Source organism: Hibiscus syriacus, unplaced genomic scaffold, assembly GCF_006381635.1.
Source record: "Hibiscus syriacus cultivar Baekdansim isolate YM2019G1 unplaced genomic scaffold, ASM638163v2 tig00009942_pilon, whole genome shotgun sequence".
NCBI lineage: Eukaryota > Viridiplantae > Streptophyta > Magnoliopsida > Malvales > Malvaceae > Hibiscus > Hibiscus syriacus.
In genome coordinates this window covers 880683-899270 of record NW_024062205.1, presented here as the reverse complement: position 1 = coordinate 899270, position 18588 = coordinate 880683, and the positions used below count along the sequence as shown (strand labels likewise).

At 34.1% G+C, this 18588-nt stretch overlaps 2 protein-coding genes, 1 long non-coding RNA gene and 1 pseudogene across 4 annotated transcripts; 2 read left to right on the top strand and 2 right to left on the bottom strand.

Moving 5' to 3' along the window:
* The first annotated feature begins 4623 nt into the window (after positions 1-4623).
* Positions 4624-7136, top strand: LOC120203448 (annotated as a pseudogene).
* A 169-nt stretch (positions 7137-7305) lies between these two features.
* Positions 7306-9667, bottom strand: LOC120203380 (probable CDP-diacylglycerol--inositol 3-phosphatidyltransferase 2). 2 transcript variants are annotated; one of them, XM_039203688.1, is made up of 11 exons: positions 9532-9667; positions 9354-9451; positions 9130-9214; positions 8998-9047; positions 8727-8766; positions 8534-8578; positions 8381-8446; positions 8176-8290; positions 8032-8088; positions 7836-7934; positions 7306-7711 (listed from the first exon to the last, which is right to left on the bottom strand). In XM_039203688.1, the coding sequence occupies exons 2-11, from the start codon at positions 9424-9426 to the stop codon at positions 7652-7654; spliced, it is 690 nt and encodes a 229-aa protein (XP_039059619.1). In that variant the 5' UTR covers positions 9427-9451; positions 9532-9667; the 3' UTR covers positions 7306-7651. The 2 variants fall into 2 exon arrangements, with proteins under 2 accessions (XP_039059619.1, XP_039059618.1); XM_039203687.1 differs by lacking the exon at positions 9532-9667 and having other exon boundaries at positions 9354-9525.
* A 547-nt stretch (positions 9668-10214) lies between these two features.
* On the bottom strand, positions 10215-11183 carry LOC120203530 (probable BOI-related E3 ubiquitin-protein ligase 3). Its single transcript, XM_039203807.1, has 2 exons — positions 10833-11183; positions 10215-10748 (listed from the first exon to the last, which is right to left on the bottom strand). Exons 1-2 carry the CDS (start codon positions 11085-11087, stop codon positions 10215-10217), a joined length of 789 nt encoding a protein of 262 aa, XP_039059738.1. The 5' UTR covers positions 11088-11183.
* A 2653-nt stretch (positions 11184-13836) lies between these two features.
* LOC120203400 lies at positions 13837-16230 on the top strand. Its single transcript, XR_005523815.1, has 3 exons — positions 13837-13991; positions 14086-14165; positions 16192-16230. It is a non-coding gene; the product is annotated as an uncharacterized LOC120203400 (long non-coding RNA).
* Positions 16231-18588: the final 2358 nt, after the last annotated feature.

The window sequence follows — 18588 nt, the reverse complement described above, 5'->3', positions numbered from 1 at the left end:
ACGGAATGATGACGACTGGTTATCAGGGGTGACACTATTCCTATATGATGAGGAGGTCTAGTATGGGGATGACACGGTTCCTACGTGATGAGAACGGCTGGCCATCTTTAGGAATAATAAAACGGTTCCTACGTGATGAGAGCGGCTGGTTATCTAAGGGTGACATGGCTCCTACGTGATGAGGAGGTCTGGTCGGGGATGCCACGGCTCATACGTGATGAAGAGTTTTGGCCATCTTTAGGGAGGGTAGATAACATGGTTCCTACGTGATGAGGATAGCTTGTTATCTAAGGTTGACGCGGCTCCTACGTGATTAGGAGATCTGGTCGGTGGATGATACGGTTCCTACGTGATGAGGATGACATACCATATTTAGGGATAATGGTTTCAAGGGAAACCGACTCAAAGGTGATATTTCAAAAGAAACAGACTCAAAGATGATGATGTTTCAAAAGAAACAACTCAGATTTTTGTTTCAAAAGAAACGACTCGAAGAGGAGATCTTGCCTTCTGTAGATCTTCTGTGTCGGTCTTTGGTGTCTTGATGAGTATTGGTATTACAATTTGTTCACCTTATTCAATGTTGTTCATGTTTGAGTCAACAATGGCAAAAACCGATGGAAGACTTTAAGTGAATTAAGACGCGTTAGAGTGGACAACCAGACTCTAATGGTGCATCGATGTGGGAAGTATGTTTCTGTAAACATCAGCTTATTGTTTCGTATAGTGTGTGTGTATTTTTTATTGCTATTAATGTTACTACTATTTTTAAGCTTTTCTAGAGTTTTAGATTTATCATTTGAACTTTGGGAGTTGCAGGTGGGTGAAACTATCTGGAACTGATTTATTGCCTGGGGATGTTGTCTCCATTGGTCGCTCATCTGGTCAAAACGAAGAAGATAAGTTTGTTCCAGAAGACATGCTTATACTATTGGGAAGTGACATTGAGAATGAAGCCATTCTCACAGGCGAGTCTACTCCCCAATGGAAGGTGGATCTCTTCTTCTTAATTCCTTTATTTTTTCCCTATTTTGATATTCAATATTGATCCCTTAGTCATCTGGTATTTATGTTTAGTTGTGTAAAATCATTTTTTGTGGAAATTCAATTGTTGAATGTAAAGTTTCTGTCGTAGAACTAATTATATTTCTTTTTAATAGTCAGTATTGCAATCTTCTAAGTTTGACTTGAAAATTTTGTATTGTCTAAGCCTAGTTCTGCTTTTGCCTTTAAATGATTTCCCTATGTTTTTCGATTTTATTTTAGGTTTGTATGTATGTTGCACTTCATATGGGGTTGTTTTCTACATGAATTCTATCATAGAAGCTGACTAGAGAAAAACCTTGTTCAGTGGCATTTGAACAGTAACATTTTATCTGAGGTAAAACTTTTTTGCTAGGTTTCTATAGCAGACACCAATTATAAATGCTATTAACAGAGCAAGAAGTGATTTTCTATAATGTTTTATTCACATTTAAATGAATTGATTTTCATTGCCTTTTTCCAGGAGTTCTCTGGAGTCGTTGGGTTAAATGACAGTTCAGAATTAGAATCTGATATGACTAAAGTTCCTTCCCGCACAGTTGAGATTCTGGCTTCTTGTCATGCCTTGGTGTTTGTAGACAACAAGCTGGTACATGAATTTATTAAGCAAATATTGTAATTCCCTTTTTTTTCTTCTTCCTTGTAATTACTTTTTCGAATGCTATTTTATCTTCTCTATCTGATGATGAGTAGTTTTCTAAATTATGATCGGAGGTTATGATACGCCAGTATTTCTCGTCTAATGCCTAATTTGTGGGGGCAGTTTTTTCCACTGTTACAAAGAGGTTATGTAGTTGTGGAATGCTAACTGGATTGCAGGGTATTACGTATGTGATACATATTAAAAATTTTAGAACACCACAATATCAATGGAACTTATTACTTCTAAATTTGGCATTTATAAAAATCCTGCAATTTTTTACATTTTAGCTTTATGTTACTTTATATAACTATGCAATTCATTCTCATCAAGATTACGAGTTTTGATATATCTGCTCCTGGAGTGAGCATATTAAATGTCTTTGAGTGCCCTGTGTTAGATTCTCCTTTATGTCATCAATTACACTTAGGATTTTGGTTGAAGCAATGTGTATTTTTCGATTGTAAGTTACTTTAGTTTCACAAATGCTCGTAGGTCGGTGATCCTCTTGAGAAAGCTGCACTAAAAGCAATTGATTGGTTTGTTTGCCCTTGCTAATGACCCTGCAGCAGAAGTGCGGAAATTGGTGAATAGTTTCTGCTGTTATCTTTTATTTTTATTGTATTGATAATCTAATATTTTCCGTGGAATACTCCACTGTAAATATTTCCTAATTTTCCTTATAATTTATTATTGAAGCCTATAAAAGCTTGACATGTATTACTTATCATTTCTGATTTTTTGATTTGAGCACTTATTTTGAATGCATGCTAGAATCATAAATGTTTTGTCATCTAGTCTTCGATATTAATGGTTCTTTTTTTTCCTATCATGAGCTCTTTTGCGGAGTTTGTATCTAAAAATGTCGTTATAGATCTGACATTTTGTGGCGTTTGAATCCAAAAATGTCGCTATAGATCTGACCTTTTGCGGTGTTTGTATCCAAAAACGCCGCTATAAATCTGACCTTTTGCAGCGTTTATTCCAAAAACGTTGCTATAGATCTCAACCTTTTGCGACATTTTTCCAAAAACACCGCTATAGATCTGATCTTTTGCGACTTTTTTTTTCTTCCAAAAACGTCGCTATAGATCTCGACCTTTTGTGACGTTTGTTCAAAAAACGCCGCTAACTTTAGCGGCGCTGGTATGTCCGGAGCTTCTTGCGGCATTTTTCCTACCGTCGCAAGTGCTTTTAGCGGCGTTTTTATAGGACGAAAAAAAACGCCGCTAAAACTATGTTTTGTTGTAGTGTCTTAATGACATAAAAACGAATGTGACCGGATATTATGTTTTTAAAATTTAATAAGGAAAAACATTTTTTATAATGTAGTTCAATATTATTTTATAATATTATTTCTAATATTTTATTCTTTTAATATATTAATTACATCCAATAAAAATATGATATGTGCCATCATCTATAGAAAGCAATCCGTAATTACTTTTAGGATAAACTACATATTTAGTCAGTCACCTAACTATCACTTGAATTCCATTTTGGTCGCACAATTATTATTTTCTCAAAATCATACCTAAATTTCTTTTTTGCCACTTGCTGTTAAAAATTAATGGTAATGTTGACATGTCATCATAAAGTAATTGAGTGACCAAAATAAAATTAAAATGATAGTTGGGTGACAAAAATACATAATTTACCCTAACTTTTATAATACAAATATAGAAGGTACTCCTTAGTTTAACCTCAGTATACCAGAAAATCTTTCCACTTTGGAAGCAAAATAAGAATAATGTAAAGCTCCACATTTACAGAAGCTCTTAATGAACGATCAAGATTGCAGGTAGTTATGTTGTACGACCGTCAAATATAATGTTAAGGAAATTCGTTACCGGAAATATTTGTTTAACTCTTTAATTTTTATATGCACCATCCAAAAATTTTTCACATACTTAATGATAAAGGAAGTATTTATATTTTTTAGATATTAAGTTCGAATAATTATATTTATAAGGTGTGTATATCATCGATAATTAAAATAACTATTAGTAGATATTATTTTATAATCACTTTAAATTATTAAAAAATTATTCATGTTTATTTAAAACACGCTACTAAATCATTTAAAATTTGTTTATTATTTTGACTAAACAAGCAGCAGCCTGCACGTGTGCCAAGTCCCTGGGGAGGGAAAATTCTACAATGCGACACTCTTAATATACAATTAAAAAAATGTTATCAGTTTTTTTATTATTTAAATAACAAAATCGGTAAAAAAGTATCTAAAACATTATTATTTTTACCTAAAACATTAATGTTTTTTAACATTTTCGGTAAAATGTCCAACAATAACAAAACCAATAGAAAAAATAACAAAATCAATAGAAATAATAATATTTCTAGTAATTTTTTAGTAATATCTTTTTTTAACTGTATATTAAGACTGTCGCACGTGATCATTTCTCATGGAGGAGTGGGGAAATGCGAGGGTGTGTGTGTGAGGCAGGAGATGAGCCGTAGGGGTCCACAATCGTTATTTAAAATAAAATAAAAATTTGTATAAATTTTTTCAAATAGCATGAAATGATTGTAATATGGTATATATTCAAAAAAAAATTAAATTTATTGATAATGCACATGTTCTATTTATATAATTGTTTAAATTTAAAATTTATAAAAAAAAAAGAAAAAATAATCATGATTACACGATTAAAAAATGAGGCGTTAAAATTATTAGTCGTATAAACCAAACGATTTTGATAATAAAAGAAATATTATCATTAATTAATATCTCGAGTTTAAATATTAAAAATATCATACGTATAAACGTTTACCGAAGTGATAAAGATTTATCTAAATATTATACGTACTTAACTCATATTAATAAAAAAAATTACTGCAATCTCCCTTCACCTTTATCCCGGTAAATGAAGGGATCAAAATTGAAAATAGGGTTTAGACAATTTAGAAACTAAATATAGTTCACATTTTCAATTTTCTGTTAACCCCCTTGTTTTCTGCCTTCCAAAACTTTATCTTCAACTATTTCTCAAATCTCTCTGCCAAAATCTTCACCTTTTTAAAGCCTTGAACTTTCCAGGGAAGCCATGGAAAGGCTTCTGTACTCTTCTTCTCCGACCTCCTTGGAGATCTCTCTAAAGCCCTCTCCTTTTCTCTCTCGGCACGGCAGATTCGACTCTCCTAAACCCAGTTTCGTTACATCACTCACTCGGCCACAACTCAGGCGAATCATTTCAATTTCATGCAAAGCCGATAATAACCCGTCACATTTTTCTTATCCTCAATCCAATCCAATCAATGAATTGCCTTCACTCGGTCCTCATCGAGTCGACTCAGCAAATGGGCCAACACCCACTTCCAATTTTCTCAAGCTTATTGCAATTAAAGCTTCTGCACAAAGAAAGGTATGGCGTCTATGCAAGTTTTTAATAAAATTATTGCAATTGATTTTTCTCCTTCTGCATACCGATGAAAGAAAAGACTATAAATATTTGAGGAACTTTCAGTGGTTTGTTGGTCAACAATATATACTTCAATTCTGCCCAAGGATTCAGAAATTTTTGTTTAATTATAATATTGGAAATGTTTCTGCTTTAAATTCAAAGTTCGAATTAGTCAATACTCGGTTAAGGATTTCTAGTTATAGGGTTAAGAGATTGTATCAGAAAGTAAACTATCAACTGGGGAGTTTGGTGTTCAGTGGTTAAAAAGATGGAATCTTTTTTGAAGAAGAATGATTTGAGAGTGATTGCATGCCTTGCGGTAAAATGCAATTTAGCTGAGTTACATACCAGTATCTGTTCCATGTGATTTTTCCTCTGTTACTGTACTCTTTTGGAGTATTATTTTCATTTGCGGTGCTTAACTGAGCCAAAGAAAAAGTGAAGAATCCTAAACAGGGAATTGGATATTGAGTTTGTATTACCTCATTTTTGGGGTAAACTATGCACACATTTGCAAATTTCGTCCAATCATTTAAATAGATTAGAAGATTGGAGTGGATCTAGCTTTCGTAAGAGTTGACTATTTTTGCATCTTGTTAAATGAATCAGGTGTTGCCAACTTCATGATAAACCATAGAAGAGTTTTATATTGCTCATGTACAGCGGTATACGGAAGCCAGAAAAAGAAAAATGCATCCATGTTATTTGTGTAAAGCTTATCATACCATGACCAATTCGTCTAAAATTTTATTGCTGTTAGCATTACAACCACTGATACTGCTAGTGATTGAATTTTGAATCCTTAATCATTTGTAGAACTGAGAGAACTCATGCATTTGGAAATATTGATTCATCCACCGTTGCTGACTAGCGTGTATAATATGAATAGATGTAATTTGATCTTAACATCCCTGTCAAAGCAGGTATCCTATGGCAGTGGGACACTTTTGTTATGCGTTTTGTTACATTTAGCATAGCATTTTTCAGTTTATCAAGTATTAAGTTCTCAGAAATCTTTTCAGGCAATCACAGCTGGGACTTTTCTAGCACTCTCTTCCATTATCATGTTCTTAATCCAACCAATCTTTGCACCAGCAGCTTTTGAACCTTTCAAACTGGTGCTAAAGTCAGTGGAACTGCAGCTGCTGCAGTTGTGGAAAGAGTAATACGTGTCAAGTTACTTAGTAGCGCGGTGCCTGGTTTATTTGCCGGTTGCTTACACACCCTATCAGGGCCTGACCACCTTGCTGCTTTGGCTCCACTATCAATTGGCCGGACTCGAATGGAAAGCACTGCTGTTGGAGCTCTATGGGGTTGTGGCCACGATGCCAGTCAGGTTATTTTTGGTTTATTGTTTCTACTACTAAAGGATCGTCTCCACATTGAAATTATCCGGACTTGGGGTACAAGAGTAGTGGGCTTGACATTGCTTGTTATTGGGGCTATGGGTATAAAAGAAGCTTCAGAAGTTCCTACGCCTTGTGTTGCCTTAGAAAATGGCCAGTGCGATGTTAGCATTTACGAGGCACTTGAAAACCCTACAGTCGGGAAAAAGAACAGTTTTTCTACATTTGCTACCGGAATTGTTCACGGACTGCAGCCAGATGCACTAATGATGGTTTTGCCAGCACTCACTTTGCCATCTCGCCTGGATGGGGCCGCATTCCTTATTATGTTCTTGCTCGGAACCGTGGTAGCAATGGGAAGCTATACAGTGTTTATAGGCTCATGCAGCCAATCATTAAAGGATAGAGTTCCCAGAATTACTGAGATGCTTACATGGGCTTCTTCTCTTGTAGCCATTGCTCTCGGAGTAGCCATTATCGTAAGTCAATTTTTCGGATTTAGTCTCTATTGATCTGCCTGACCCGACAATCAAGACATTCACTCCAGCTTCTTTAGCACTTCATGAAGATGTTAGAAAGGATATTCGGATTTAATTTCAGCAATATTTCATCTGAGCAGTATCTTTGCCCCAGTTACCTTTCATTGCTTCCTTGTGAAACTGTTTCGAAACACTCTTCTATTACCATGGTTAGAATATCATATTTGTTAATCTTATAAGTTATACATATATTGCTTGAATGGTAAAGAACACTAACATGCGCATGTTAGATCCGCAACATCGGATGATCGCAGTTCATCAAATTTTATACGCAAAACACTACATATTCATATTCGAACACAGCTAAATTTAAAAATTAAATCACTTTAGTTTCATGAAAGCTGAATCTACATCTCAAGTCCCAATCCAAAAGAAGCCAGAGAGAGAGAGACAGAGAGATGATGTAACACGATTAAGCCATAGATCCACATGTTTAATACTCTGTCAACACCAACCTTATGACTCTGGGATAAGCAGGTAAGCCAGGTGATTCGGTTGCATCAATGATTTCTTAAAACAGAAGTTGGGATGCCGTGTCATCCTGAACAAATATTTATTTGGAATGCTGCGAGACACCGGTGTTACCATCTATACCATAATGTCACGGATTCATGCACTCGATGCCAGAAACAAAACCCTGCTCCCGGAGACTCGAAGTGATTATGGCTTCTGCTTTTTTTCAGTGTCGTAAAGCACACATGCGTCTGCTGCTGTCTTCATCTGAAGAAACAAACAATTACCAACCTTTCAAACCCAAATTGCCATTACAACAATGTCATAGGATATGCAGAATTAAATTTAAATCAATGCAAGTTTGATTAAGTTACAAGACATATATGGCTACCTGTATAATATTGATGATCTGCTTGATTGAGCATCCAAATAAACTTATGCCAACAAGAACTGAAAGAGGTGAACCCTCTTTCAGGGTAGTCACTACAACCTGAATCGAGAAAAAAATTAAGCAATAAGAAATCAAAATGCAAAGGAATCCGCTCTTCAAATGAGAAAGGAAGCATTACACGAGAACCCAGACTTACATCCATCAAATCTTCCGTATGGTTCTTTGAAATAAGAAATAAGGCTATATAAAGAACCTGTAAACTCATGATAACTTGATCAATTTACAAGTACCAAAAGCAAGGTACTGCAGAGGACAAAATGGGTTATATATTTATAATTACCTCACAAGCCACACAACAATAGCCCATAAACATCCGGTTCCCATAGTAAAGCTTGAAAAGCCAATTGGAGCTGTCTTTCACATCTTTATGACTAGCCTTACCCGCTAGAAATGAACTGCAAAATAAATATGAAGAGTTAACGACGAAAAACATAGCCTAGTAAAAAAAAGGGAAAGAAAGATGTATTTCAAGGAAAAAGAACTACCTGTACATCTGCAGCCAGTGGCTAGCAATATCTAGCGCTAGCAAAGACAAGAAAACCAAGCTAGGCCTGCAAGGAAATGTGACAGATATGGCATGACACAAGTATATTGGAATGCCAATATAAATACAAACGGATGAATGAAAGAAAGCTCACCTATACACTTGGGAAAGTATAACCAGTAGACAAGCAGTGCTAATCCTGAATTACAGAATTGAGAAGAATCACTAAGTAGACAACCATGTAATTCAAAATTTCTACTGGCATTATTTATGAAAAAAAAAGTAAAACATACATGAAGGTATCCTAAAAACTTAATGTCTATCACAGATAGAGAGACTGTGTGTACCTATCTGTTACCATGTCCAGAACAGCTCCAAATGTCGACGCTGAGCCAAGGAGAACGAAGAAAAAAATAAATCAGATTTTGTATATTAGCTATGCCGGTTCAACGTGGCATGCCTTCCTTTTAACATTCCACAAAGAATGACAAATGAAGTAATTAAGTTCCTCTATATGCTATATTTGACCCTAAATTTAGAAAGCATACATGCCACTTTCACATTATTGCTTGGACTGATTTCATAACTTCTAAAAATAAAAACGAGTACAAAGTATACCTTGGTCAAATTTTCGAGCACACCAACCATCCACAGCATCACAAACAAAGCTGCAATTCCAAATTTAGTCATATTCAAGCCAATAATTTCTCAAAAGGAGACAAAGCTTCGTATGTTAGATACAATTCCCACCTCAGAAAATAGAGGGCAGAAAAAAGCCTTTTGCTGGAAAAGCATATTGCAAAAGCATAGCAATTCAAGAGAATTCTTATATAACCTACAACCACAAAATTGAAAACACTTTAAAAAGTTCAAAACTTGAAAGAACCCAAGATTGAATTGGTCATGCACAGCCACCAAAAAGCTTTTAAACTCAAAACCCATTCAGAATTCAAAAGTTGAGAAGAAAAACCAACCAATAATATTGGGGATGTAATGGTAAACAGACAGATGGCTTGGTTTAGGCTTAGGTTTAGACTTGTTGGCCATTGGAATTTATCCGTAAGAATCAAACCTGCAAGAAAAAACAATGGGTTAAAAGAAATTGAGAGCAATAATTAGCTTAAATATGAAGAAATTGGATCTGGGTACGACCTGGAAGAGCAAATAGTTGAAGCTTTTTGGGTGAAGTGTGGATTTTTATTTAAGGAAAAAATACGAATCTGAAAACTGTGAAAGTCCTCACCTTTTGCAGCAAAAGCTTTGCCGAATATAATTTTTTTTTCACAGCCTTTGAACCGATTCCTTGCTTAGTTTTTGTTTAATCACAACTGCGAAAACAATAACCTTTAAGATTTACTTGCAGAATAATGAGATAATAAAATACGGTTCTTCGACTTCTTTCGTATCTGGCCCACTTGGGAAAGGATTATTCTGAGTAAATTACCTAAATAATCCTTCATCGATTCTTTGATTATTTTGTTATAACATTTTCTATAATTAGATAATGAAAGGTTCCAGTAAACACAGCAACCAATTATCGTAAAGTTGCACAAACCAAATTAATTCAGCAGTTAAACTGTTAAAAGAATTATTGTTATTCATAAAAGTTTCGAGTTTGAGCATCAATAGTTATAGGATGTTTTTTTATGATTTGAAGTTATTTTTAAGAATTTTTATATGTTATAAAATTATGAAACATATTCAAAAATTAAAACCATATACTCTAATTTTTAATTCATGTAAATGTTTGTTCAATTCATTTCTCTATTTTTGCTAATTTAATTACATCGTGATCATCCTTCATCCGTTCTGCATTCTCCAGGAATTTCGTTTTCCTAGGAAGCCAATGCCTCTATGCTACCTTTCTTGGCTGTTCTACAAACGGGACAAGAATCAAGAAAAACCGCGCAATCCTCGCAGGAACAGAGGTGCCTGCACGGGAGGAACAAAACGGACGACCGTCGATGATAGCAGCATCTGCAAACCATTCTTCTTTCTCCGTCGTCATCGGCGGCGACCGCCGGGAAAACCATGGCTCCTTTCTCCTCCTCCTCCTCCTCCTCCTCTTCGCATTCGCAGCAAGACGCTGCATCGTCGAAACGGCAAGAGGCCTGCTCTCGTAGCTCTTCGATCCGGTTGTTCAAAGAGAAAACCATCGCTTCGTTCTCGTGCGCCACTCTTTGCCGCGCCCGGCTCTCCATCTCCAGTCTCTTCAAAATATTTTCCAGCTCCATCGCTTTATTCCTCGCCTTCACAATCTCCTCGTCTTTTTCTCTAAGCAAAACGCAATCCCTCGATTCCATCTTCTTCACCAATACATCGAATTGTCGCTTCCTTTGCTCTTGCAGCAACAATCTCAGCCTCTCGTTCTGCAAAAACAAAAAAAAACACAAATCAGCAAAAGACAAGACCTTTACAAAGAAAGATTATTTTTATTATCATCATTTGCTAACCTGTGATTTGATGAACTGATCAATCTCGTTTTGGCTAAACATCATGGATTCAAGATCCTGATTTCTTTGCTGCTGGTTTTGAAGATACTGAAACTGCTGTTGCTGTTGTTGTTGTTGTTGCAGTTGTAAGTGATGTAACTGCTGAACACTTAAACCGTATTGATTGAAACCGCGGCCATTGTTGTCGATCAAATCCAAAGAACCGCACAAGGGAAAGCCGATGTTATCAGAATACAACTGCGCCTGTACAGCCATTCTTCTCCTCTATTTCTTCTTCTTCTTCAACAACAGAACAAAAAACAAACAACTTTTTCTTTTGATCCACAAATCTCTTCCTTCTGATCAAAGAAACTCTCAAACTCCCCAGTGGACATAAGAAAACAAAAAAGATGGTAAAGTGTGTTGGTGTGTATTTATAAGACACAGAGGGTTGTATATATATATATATATATATATATATATATATATATGAAGAAGAAAAAACTGGGATTTGATTTGGATTATAATTTAAGTACCGAGAGGGGGCTGATGTGAATCAGTTAAAATACGACTAAAAAATGATGTGATTAGTTAAATAGGTAACTGATTAAAAGTATTACCATAAATGTAATATGTTTTTACCGAAAATAATATTTGTGTTGATAATAATATTGGTAATAACTGGTAATATTATTATTGTATGTAAAATGCGTAAAAAAAATCGACTTTAACATAACTGGTTAATTACTAGAAACATTATTAACCATAATAACATAACAGATAGCGCTCATTTAACGTAATAGGTAGAGCCTTTCTAAAACTGATGGGGTCTTAGAAATCTGACGATAATAAAATAGGTTAATTACTTAATTTGTTATCAATATTATCAACATATTAGGAAACGCTTAAAATGTTACCAAAGTTTAAGTTGATAAAGACTTAGAAATCTGACAATAACAAAATAAGTTAATTACTGAAAACATTATTAACCATAATAACATAACAAGTAACGATTATTTAATGTAATAGGTAGCGCCTGTTTAAAGCTGATGAGGCCCTAGAAATCCGACGATAACAAAATAGGTTAATTATTTAATTGGTTTTCAATATTTTTAACATATTACCGTGTAAATTGTTAATTTATCTATTACTTTAAAGTAATAGGTTTCGAAATTATAAGTATCGATATTTGTACATTTACACATATTTTCATTATACCGGTAGAAACGTTTACCGTGTACTTTGTTAGTTTATCTATTACTTTAAAGTAATAGGTTTCGAAATTATAAGTATTGATATTTTATATATAAGTATCGACACTGTAACACCCTAATCTATCAGTTAAAATTTCATATGATATTTATTGAAGTGATCTAATTAAAATTTTGGTTATCAAGGAATTTTGAGAAGGTTGATGACTCTAAGTATAATTTTATCTTTCTTTGGATTTAAAGGACTCTAAAATTCAAGTGAATTCTATCCATCATATAGTGATGTGAATTTATTTATTATTATTATTTTATAATATGGAAAATGGAAAACCACATGTTTGAAAGATATTTTTGGGATGAATTGATTTTAATAAGAGGATTTAGAAGCAATCTGAATGACTTCAAATAAAAAAATTATTTCTTCCCTATCTTGACAGAGAGCATGAACCAGTGAGTTCACCGGGAATAATAGAGCAAACCAATCGATCAAAAACAGTGTAAACGAGAGCAAAGTTCGACGAAGCTTTTGGGTTTTGGTCCCGACGATCTGGGCCACCGTCGGGAAATTACATCGGTGAAATTGTTCTTAACAACTAGATGACCATCATACCTCGAAAGCAACACCATCCAACGGTAAAATCAAAGAACGAATAGTTTGAAGCTCATCGCATTCAATATTTTTTTTATAGATCTACAATCATATATCGTGAGTCTTGATCAATAGAGGCAAGATCCGTGACGAGAAGGGTGAGGCGAGTTTAATGGTGTACTTTGGGTCCCGAACGGCGATCAATGGCGTTAAGCTATATGGTGGTCATCGATATTTTGATTTTCAGTCGGCCATTTTCGTCCTATTTTCAAAACACTGGACGAAGAATGTTTAAGGGGGTGTTACTTGAATTATAATAAGGGTGTGTTTGGTTGGGGGAATGTGAGATTCCCATGGGAATGGAATCCACATTCCCCCGTTTGGTTGGCCGGTAATGTCATTCCTGGTAATCTTACATTACCAATAGTGAATTTTTGGGGTATATACCGGGAATGTCATTACCTCCCTTTCCTTAGGTATTGTTGGATTACAGCGTTTTGGACTAAAATGCCTTAAAAAAATTTTCTTTAAAAAATATTCTTATTCTGTCATGAATAATAAAAATTCTACGAAGGTTCAATTACAAAATTTATCCTTAAACTATTTTAGATTTACAAAAAAAAAGTCTATAATTAAATTTTATATGAAGTTCAGGGGTTAAAATAAAATTTTACCATTTTTAAACCTTATTTTGAATTTTGTAAAAAAAATATATAAATTTTATGAATTTAAATTTTTTAAAGAAATATATAAAATATTTTCAACTTGTTAAAAAAATAAATATATAATAAGGACAATTTGGTAAATATATATTCCAATAATCTTTTATTCCTTAATAAAACACGGTAATCTTACATTCCTACTAACCAACCAAACACAAAAACACACATTCCCAGTAATCCTATTCCCTGGTAATCTTTTATTCCCATTGGTAATCTTACATTCCATGAACCAAACGCACCCTAATGGTAAGGATCACGTGGGTTGTGGATAATGAATGAAGGATAAATTGCAGCTTCAGTCATCCATTTTGGTATGGTTTCAACTTTGTCCACTAGTTTTAATAAAATTTCACACAAGCAATGATGTTTAAATCAAATCGATTTAGTCCCTGATTTTAGTAATTAAAAATTTTATTGACTCTTAAAGTTTTTAGTTTTAACAATTAGGTCCCCAAATTATTAATTAGATTCTAATAAGTTATTTTTATGGCAAAGAAAATTATTTGAAGTCGTATTTGTACGGTGGATGGTTCGTGTTCGTGAGAAAAAGATTGGAAGCTAGAAATCAAGTTGGTGAGATTAAATTCAAGAGTCATATTTTGGGTTTGTTGACGTCCTGAGTCCGATTCTGAAGTCCGTATTGCCAAATTAGAATCTGGTAAGCTATTTTTCATTGATTAATCACCCGATTCGACCCGTTTTTCACAATTAAGCCCCGTTTTTGATGAAATTTCTATTGTTATGTATTTGAGGAATTATTGGAAGTTGAATTAAAGATCGAGGGTGTTCGTACGAAATTTATATGATCGATCAGTATGTCACAAAAATCAAGGTAATACTTTACTACCTCTTTATACTTTATGGAACATGTTGATTGGTAAATGCATGAATAGGATTGGCCACTTTGTGGAGTTAAATAAATTATACATTGTAATGTAGAAATTCGAATACTAATATAAGAGATTGAGGAATTGTTAGAATTAAATTACAAGTTTGTGATTAGTGATAAAGAAATCAGCTCTGGATTTGTAACTTATATTTTTATCATCAAGGTTAATGTAAGGTACTTGGATGAGAAATTGTGAGAATACTCTTGGTAGGGTAATTATGAAAATACCCTTATGTTGTAGGATGACAAGAATTATCCCTCGAAGTTGGTTAATAATGAAAACATATTGAAATATATTACGATGTGCATAAGAAATGATAGTTTTGTTTAGAAAATTTGGATAACTGATTTTTAATGCCAAAAAGGGTTTGCACAAGATGCTAGAAGTTTGTTAAGGAATAATTTCAAGATCAAAGAATGTTTGGGAAAGCAATTGACCATAGGATCTTTAAATTATAATTATTTTTGTTAAGAACTAATATCGAAATTATCTGGTTAGGAAATTATGAAAATGCCCCTGAGAGGTAAAATAGTCCGAGTTGACCCTGAATGAGAAAGTACTTTGAGGATTTGTACTTAACTGGATTAAATACGAATTTGATTGTTAAGATCCTGACTTAGTGCAGAAAATTCTTGATATTCTGTTGGTAAAAATCGGAGAAGGCACTTGACCCGAAAATATCCGAGTTTAGAGTAAATAATGAAGAACAATTTATCGGGTGCTCTTTTATCAGAATTGTTCGAAGGGACTGAAATAGATGATAAATTGGAATACTAAGACATGATGGAAGGAAATGATTGAAATGCATCTGTAGAATTACCCCTATAATGGAAATGACCCAATAATATCACCAAGCTCAGATTGATTCCTCGAGCTCTGAAATAAATGGAATAAAACTGAACACCAAAATTACCAAAATAACCTTATGGCCTAAACTAAGTAATATCTTGGATTAATTAAGGAATCCAAATAAGCATAGGTATTGGACTACCTTTAAAAGTAATGGAACACAATTTAAGTGAGTAGATCAACTCTAAAGATATGTCAATACCTGAATGGCATAGATATTATTGTAATGCGTGTTCGTCTTCTCAAGTTTAGCTCGATGATAAATTTTAGAAGTATTCAATTCAACTCAACTCTAGATCACATTCAGTACTAAGAATTGGACGTTTGCTCGACAAATCAACCACGAAGACCAAATTGAATGGAACAGAAGTACAACATGTATATGAAATTCAGGAACGTTTGAATTACTCTGGAAAATCCTGAAGTAACTGGAATAGACTTGAATGCTAAATAAATTAAGTAACCTCAAGGACTGAGGATTAAATAAGTGATTTGAATGGGTCTGGAAACGTTAATGAACATACATGATGTAATGTTCTTATAGAACATGCACTACAAATCAAGCACGTTAGCATTTCATGATATCGTGGAAGCGTGGAAATGAAATAAAGAGCATTAAAATATCTGTTAGTTTCCTTAAGATTTATTCAGCGATGATTTCGAAGATTATATATGGACTAGAATTTGTGGTATTAAAGTGTAAATACCATGTAAGGACATTGAATTGACCAGTCGATAAGCATTAATTCTGGGAGATATTCATCTGAAGTTGTTTGATAATGAAATCAATCGACATAGACTATAAATGTCCTGAATCTTCATTTCTTCCTTATCAACCCAAGTCATATTCTGAATAACTGATGATTCCGTCAGTTTTTGAATTCTTCTTATAGTGATTCTAAATTCACACATTCTATCAGTATACTGAGGATTTGTATGTCTCTGTCGGTTAAGATTATCCTGTACCTCTAAATAATATCCATAAACTCTGGTGTGTTCCCTAATTATATAAATATTTTATCTGATCATCGATCTGAATTCTGTTCTGATTTCTGATTTGGATTCTGTTCTGATATCTGATCTGAATTATGTTTTGATTTCTGATATCTCCGTTTACAGACGGAGAAATGTTTTATCTGGGGGCTTATTGTTAGAGGAAGATTATCTGCAGACTTCTCGGCTTTGTGCTTAGGGTCTAAATGGCATGTGCAGTTGGGTGTATGGTTCTGGGAAACATACATATTTTTTATGTGAACGAATGGGGGTATATATATATATGTGTTTTAAAAGAATCTGTATCTTTTTATTGGTTTTACGGGAACACACTAGATAACCTATTCTGATCTCTTGAACCTAGACATCCGAAAATATTCCCTGAACTAAACGTTTGATATCTGTTACTACCTGAAATATCCGTATGATCTCTGCTCAGCATAAAGATCTGTAGATGTCTGAACCGACAAGGAAATATATGTTTATATGTAAATGCATGTTCTTCAGCATCATCTGGTAGTTTTGTATTACTGAGCTTTCCGAAGCTCACTCTATTACTCAACATTACAGGTTAAAAGAATTGTACCAGTGCAACTATCGTCATCAGTATGGGAGTTCTTCCGGCGTTACTTCCAGAGAATGGTACATGTGATTAGGGGGCATGTAATTATATTTTGATTTATATACGAGTCTGAAAATCTATTTTATTTATGCATACTGATAAATCATTTTATAAGTTACATGTTTTAATAAAAGTTTTAAATTTTCCGTCATTTTTACAGTGAGTCGCTCCGGTGGCCCTAATGTGACACTCCAGACTGGATCGAGTTATCTGTATCGGTCTGAGAGGGTTACATTTAATGGTATCAGAGATTTGGTTTGAGTCAAAAAAAATTTATGATAGACCGACCGGTCGAATGTCAAAAGATGTCTGATCAGTACATACCCTTATACTACAATCGTACTTCTCTGAGCCGGAACTCCAAGGTTGAGTCACTATTTGTAACGAGCAAACCTAAGTTTTTATTCGTTAAGGTTCTACCTTTGCATAAAAGAATATTAGTAACGTCTATCTAAATTATGTAAAGTACTTCATGAGCCATGTGATAGTTACTCATTTGAGAAATTTCGAACCAACTCTAGAAATGAAATTGGGATATGTTACAGCTCTATGAGCCTATTTTCGTAACCAAGACTGGATTGATTCCACAAGGATAATTCTGTTCTGATTCTTTTATTGGAATGAGAGGGGGTTCTGATGAGAATGTATACTCAGCTGGTTAAGGATTAGTGAAGAACACGTATTTCTGTAAAAGCTACTTGAAGGTATGATAGAACAGATGGAAGTTTCATTTCTGTATTTCTGTGACTTGAATGAATTTCGAGGACGAAATTCTTTTAAGGATGGGAAAATTGTAACACCCCAATCTATTAGTTAAAATTTCATATGATATTTATTTAAGTGGTCTAATTAAAATTTTGGTTATCAAGGAATTTTGAGAAGGTTGATGACTCTAAGTATAATTTTACCTTTCTTTAGGTTTAGAGGACTCTAGAATTCACGTGAATTTTATCCATTATATAGTGATGTGAATTTGCTTATTATTATTATTTTATAATATGGAAAATGGAGAACCACATGTTTGAAATATATTTTTAGGATGAATTGGTTTTAATAAGAGGATTTAGAAGCAATCTGAATGACTTCAAATAAAAAAAAATTATTCCTTCCCTATCTTGACACAGAGCATGAACCAGCGAGTTCACCGGGAATAATAGAGCAAACCAATCGATCAAAAACAGTGTAAACTAGAGCAAAGTTCGATGAAGCTTTTGGGTTTTGGTCCCGACGATCTGGGCCACCGTCGGGAAATTCCATCGGTGAAATTTTTCTTAACAACTAGATGACCATCATACCTCGAAAGCAACACCATCCAACGGTGAAGGCAAAGAACGAAGAGGTTGAAGCTCATCGCATTCAATATTTTTCTTATAGATCTACAATCGTCTATCGTGAGTCTTGATCAATAGAGGCAAGATCCGTGACGAGGAGGGTGAGGCGAGTTTAATGGTGTACTTTGGGTCTCGAACGGCGATCATTGGCGTTAAGCGGCATGGTGGTCATCGGTATTTTGATTTTCAGTCGGCATTTTCGTCCTATTTTCAAAACACTGGACGAAGAGTGTTTAAGGGGGTGTTACTTGAATTATAATAATGGTAAAGATCACGTGGGTTTTTATAAAGGTGGATAATGAATGAAGAATAAATTGCAGCTTCAGTCATCCATTTTGGTATGGTTTCAACTTTGTCCTCTAGTTTTAATAAAATTTCACACAAGCAATGATAGTTTAAATCAAATCGATTTAGTCCATGATTTTAGTAATTAAAAAGTTTATTGACTCCTAAAGTTATTAGTTTTAACAATTAGATTCTAATAAGTTATTTTTATGGCAAAGAAAATTATTTGAAGTCGTATTTGTACGGTGGATGGTCAGTGTTCGTGAGAAAAAGATTGGAAGCTAG

Bases quoted from the DNA above. Each gene is read 5' to 3' on its own strand.
- LOC120203380 (XM_039203688.1), bottom strand. From the start codon at position 9,426: ATGGCCAACAAGTCTAAACCTAAGCCTAAACCAAGCCATCTGTCTGTT. The intron at 9,048-9,129 runs GTGGGAATTGTA...TTGGAATTGCAG, and splicing joins TCTGCCCTCTATTTTCTGAG to CTTTGTTTGTGATGCTGTGG. The intron at 8,447-8,533 runs GTGAGCTTTCTT...ATTTCCTTGCAG, and splicing joins ATACTTTCCCAAGTGTATAG to GCCTAGCTTGGTTTTCTTGT.
- LOC120203530 (XM_039203807.1), bottom strand. From the start codon at position 11,087: ATGGCTGTACAGGCGCAGTTGTATTCTGATAACATCGGCTTTCCCTTG. The intron at 10,749-10,832 runs GTTAGCAAATGA...TTGTTTTTGCAG, and splicing joins ATCAGTTCATCAAATCACAG to AACGAGAGGCTGAGATTGTT.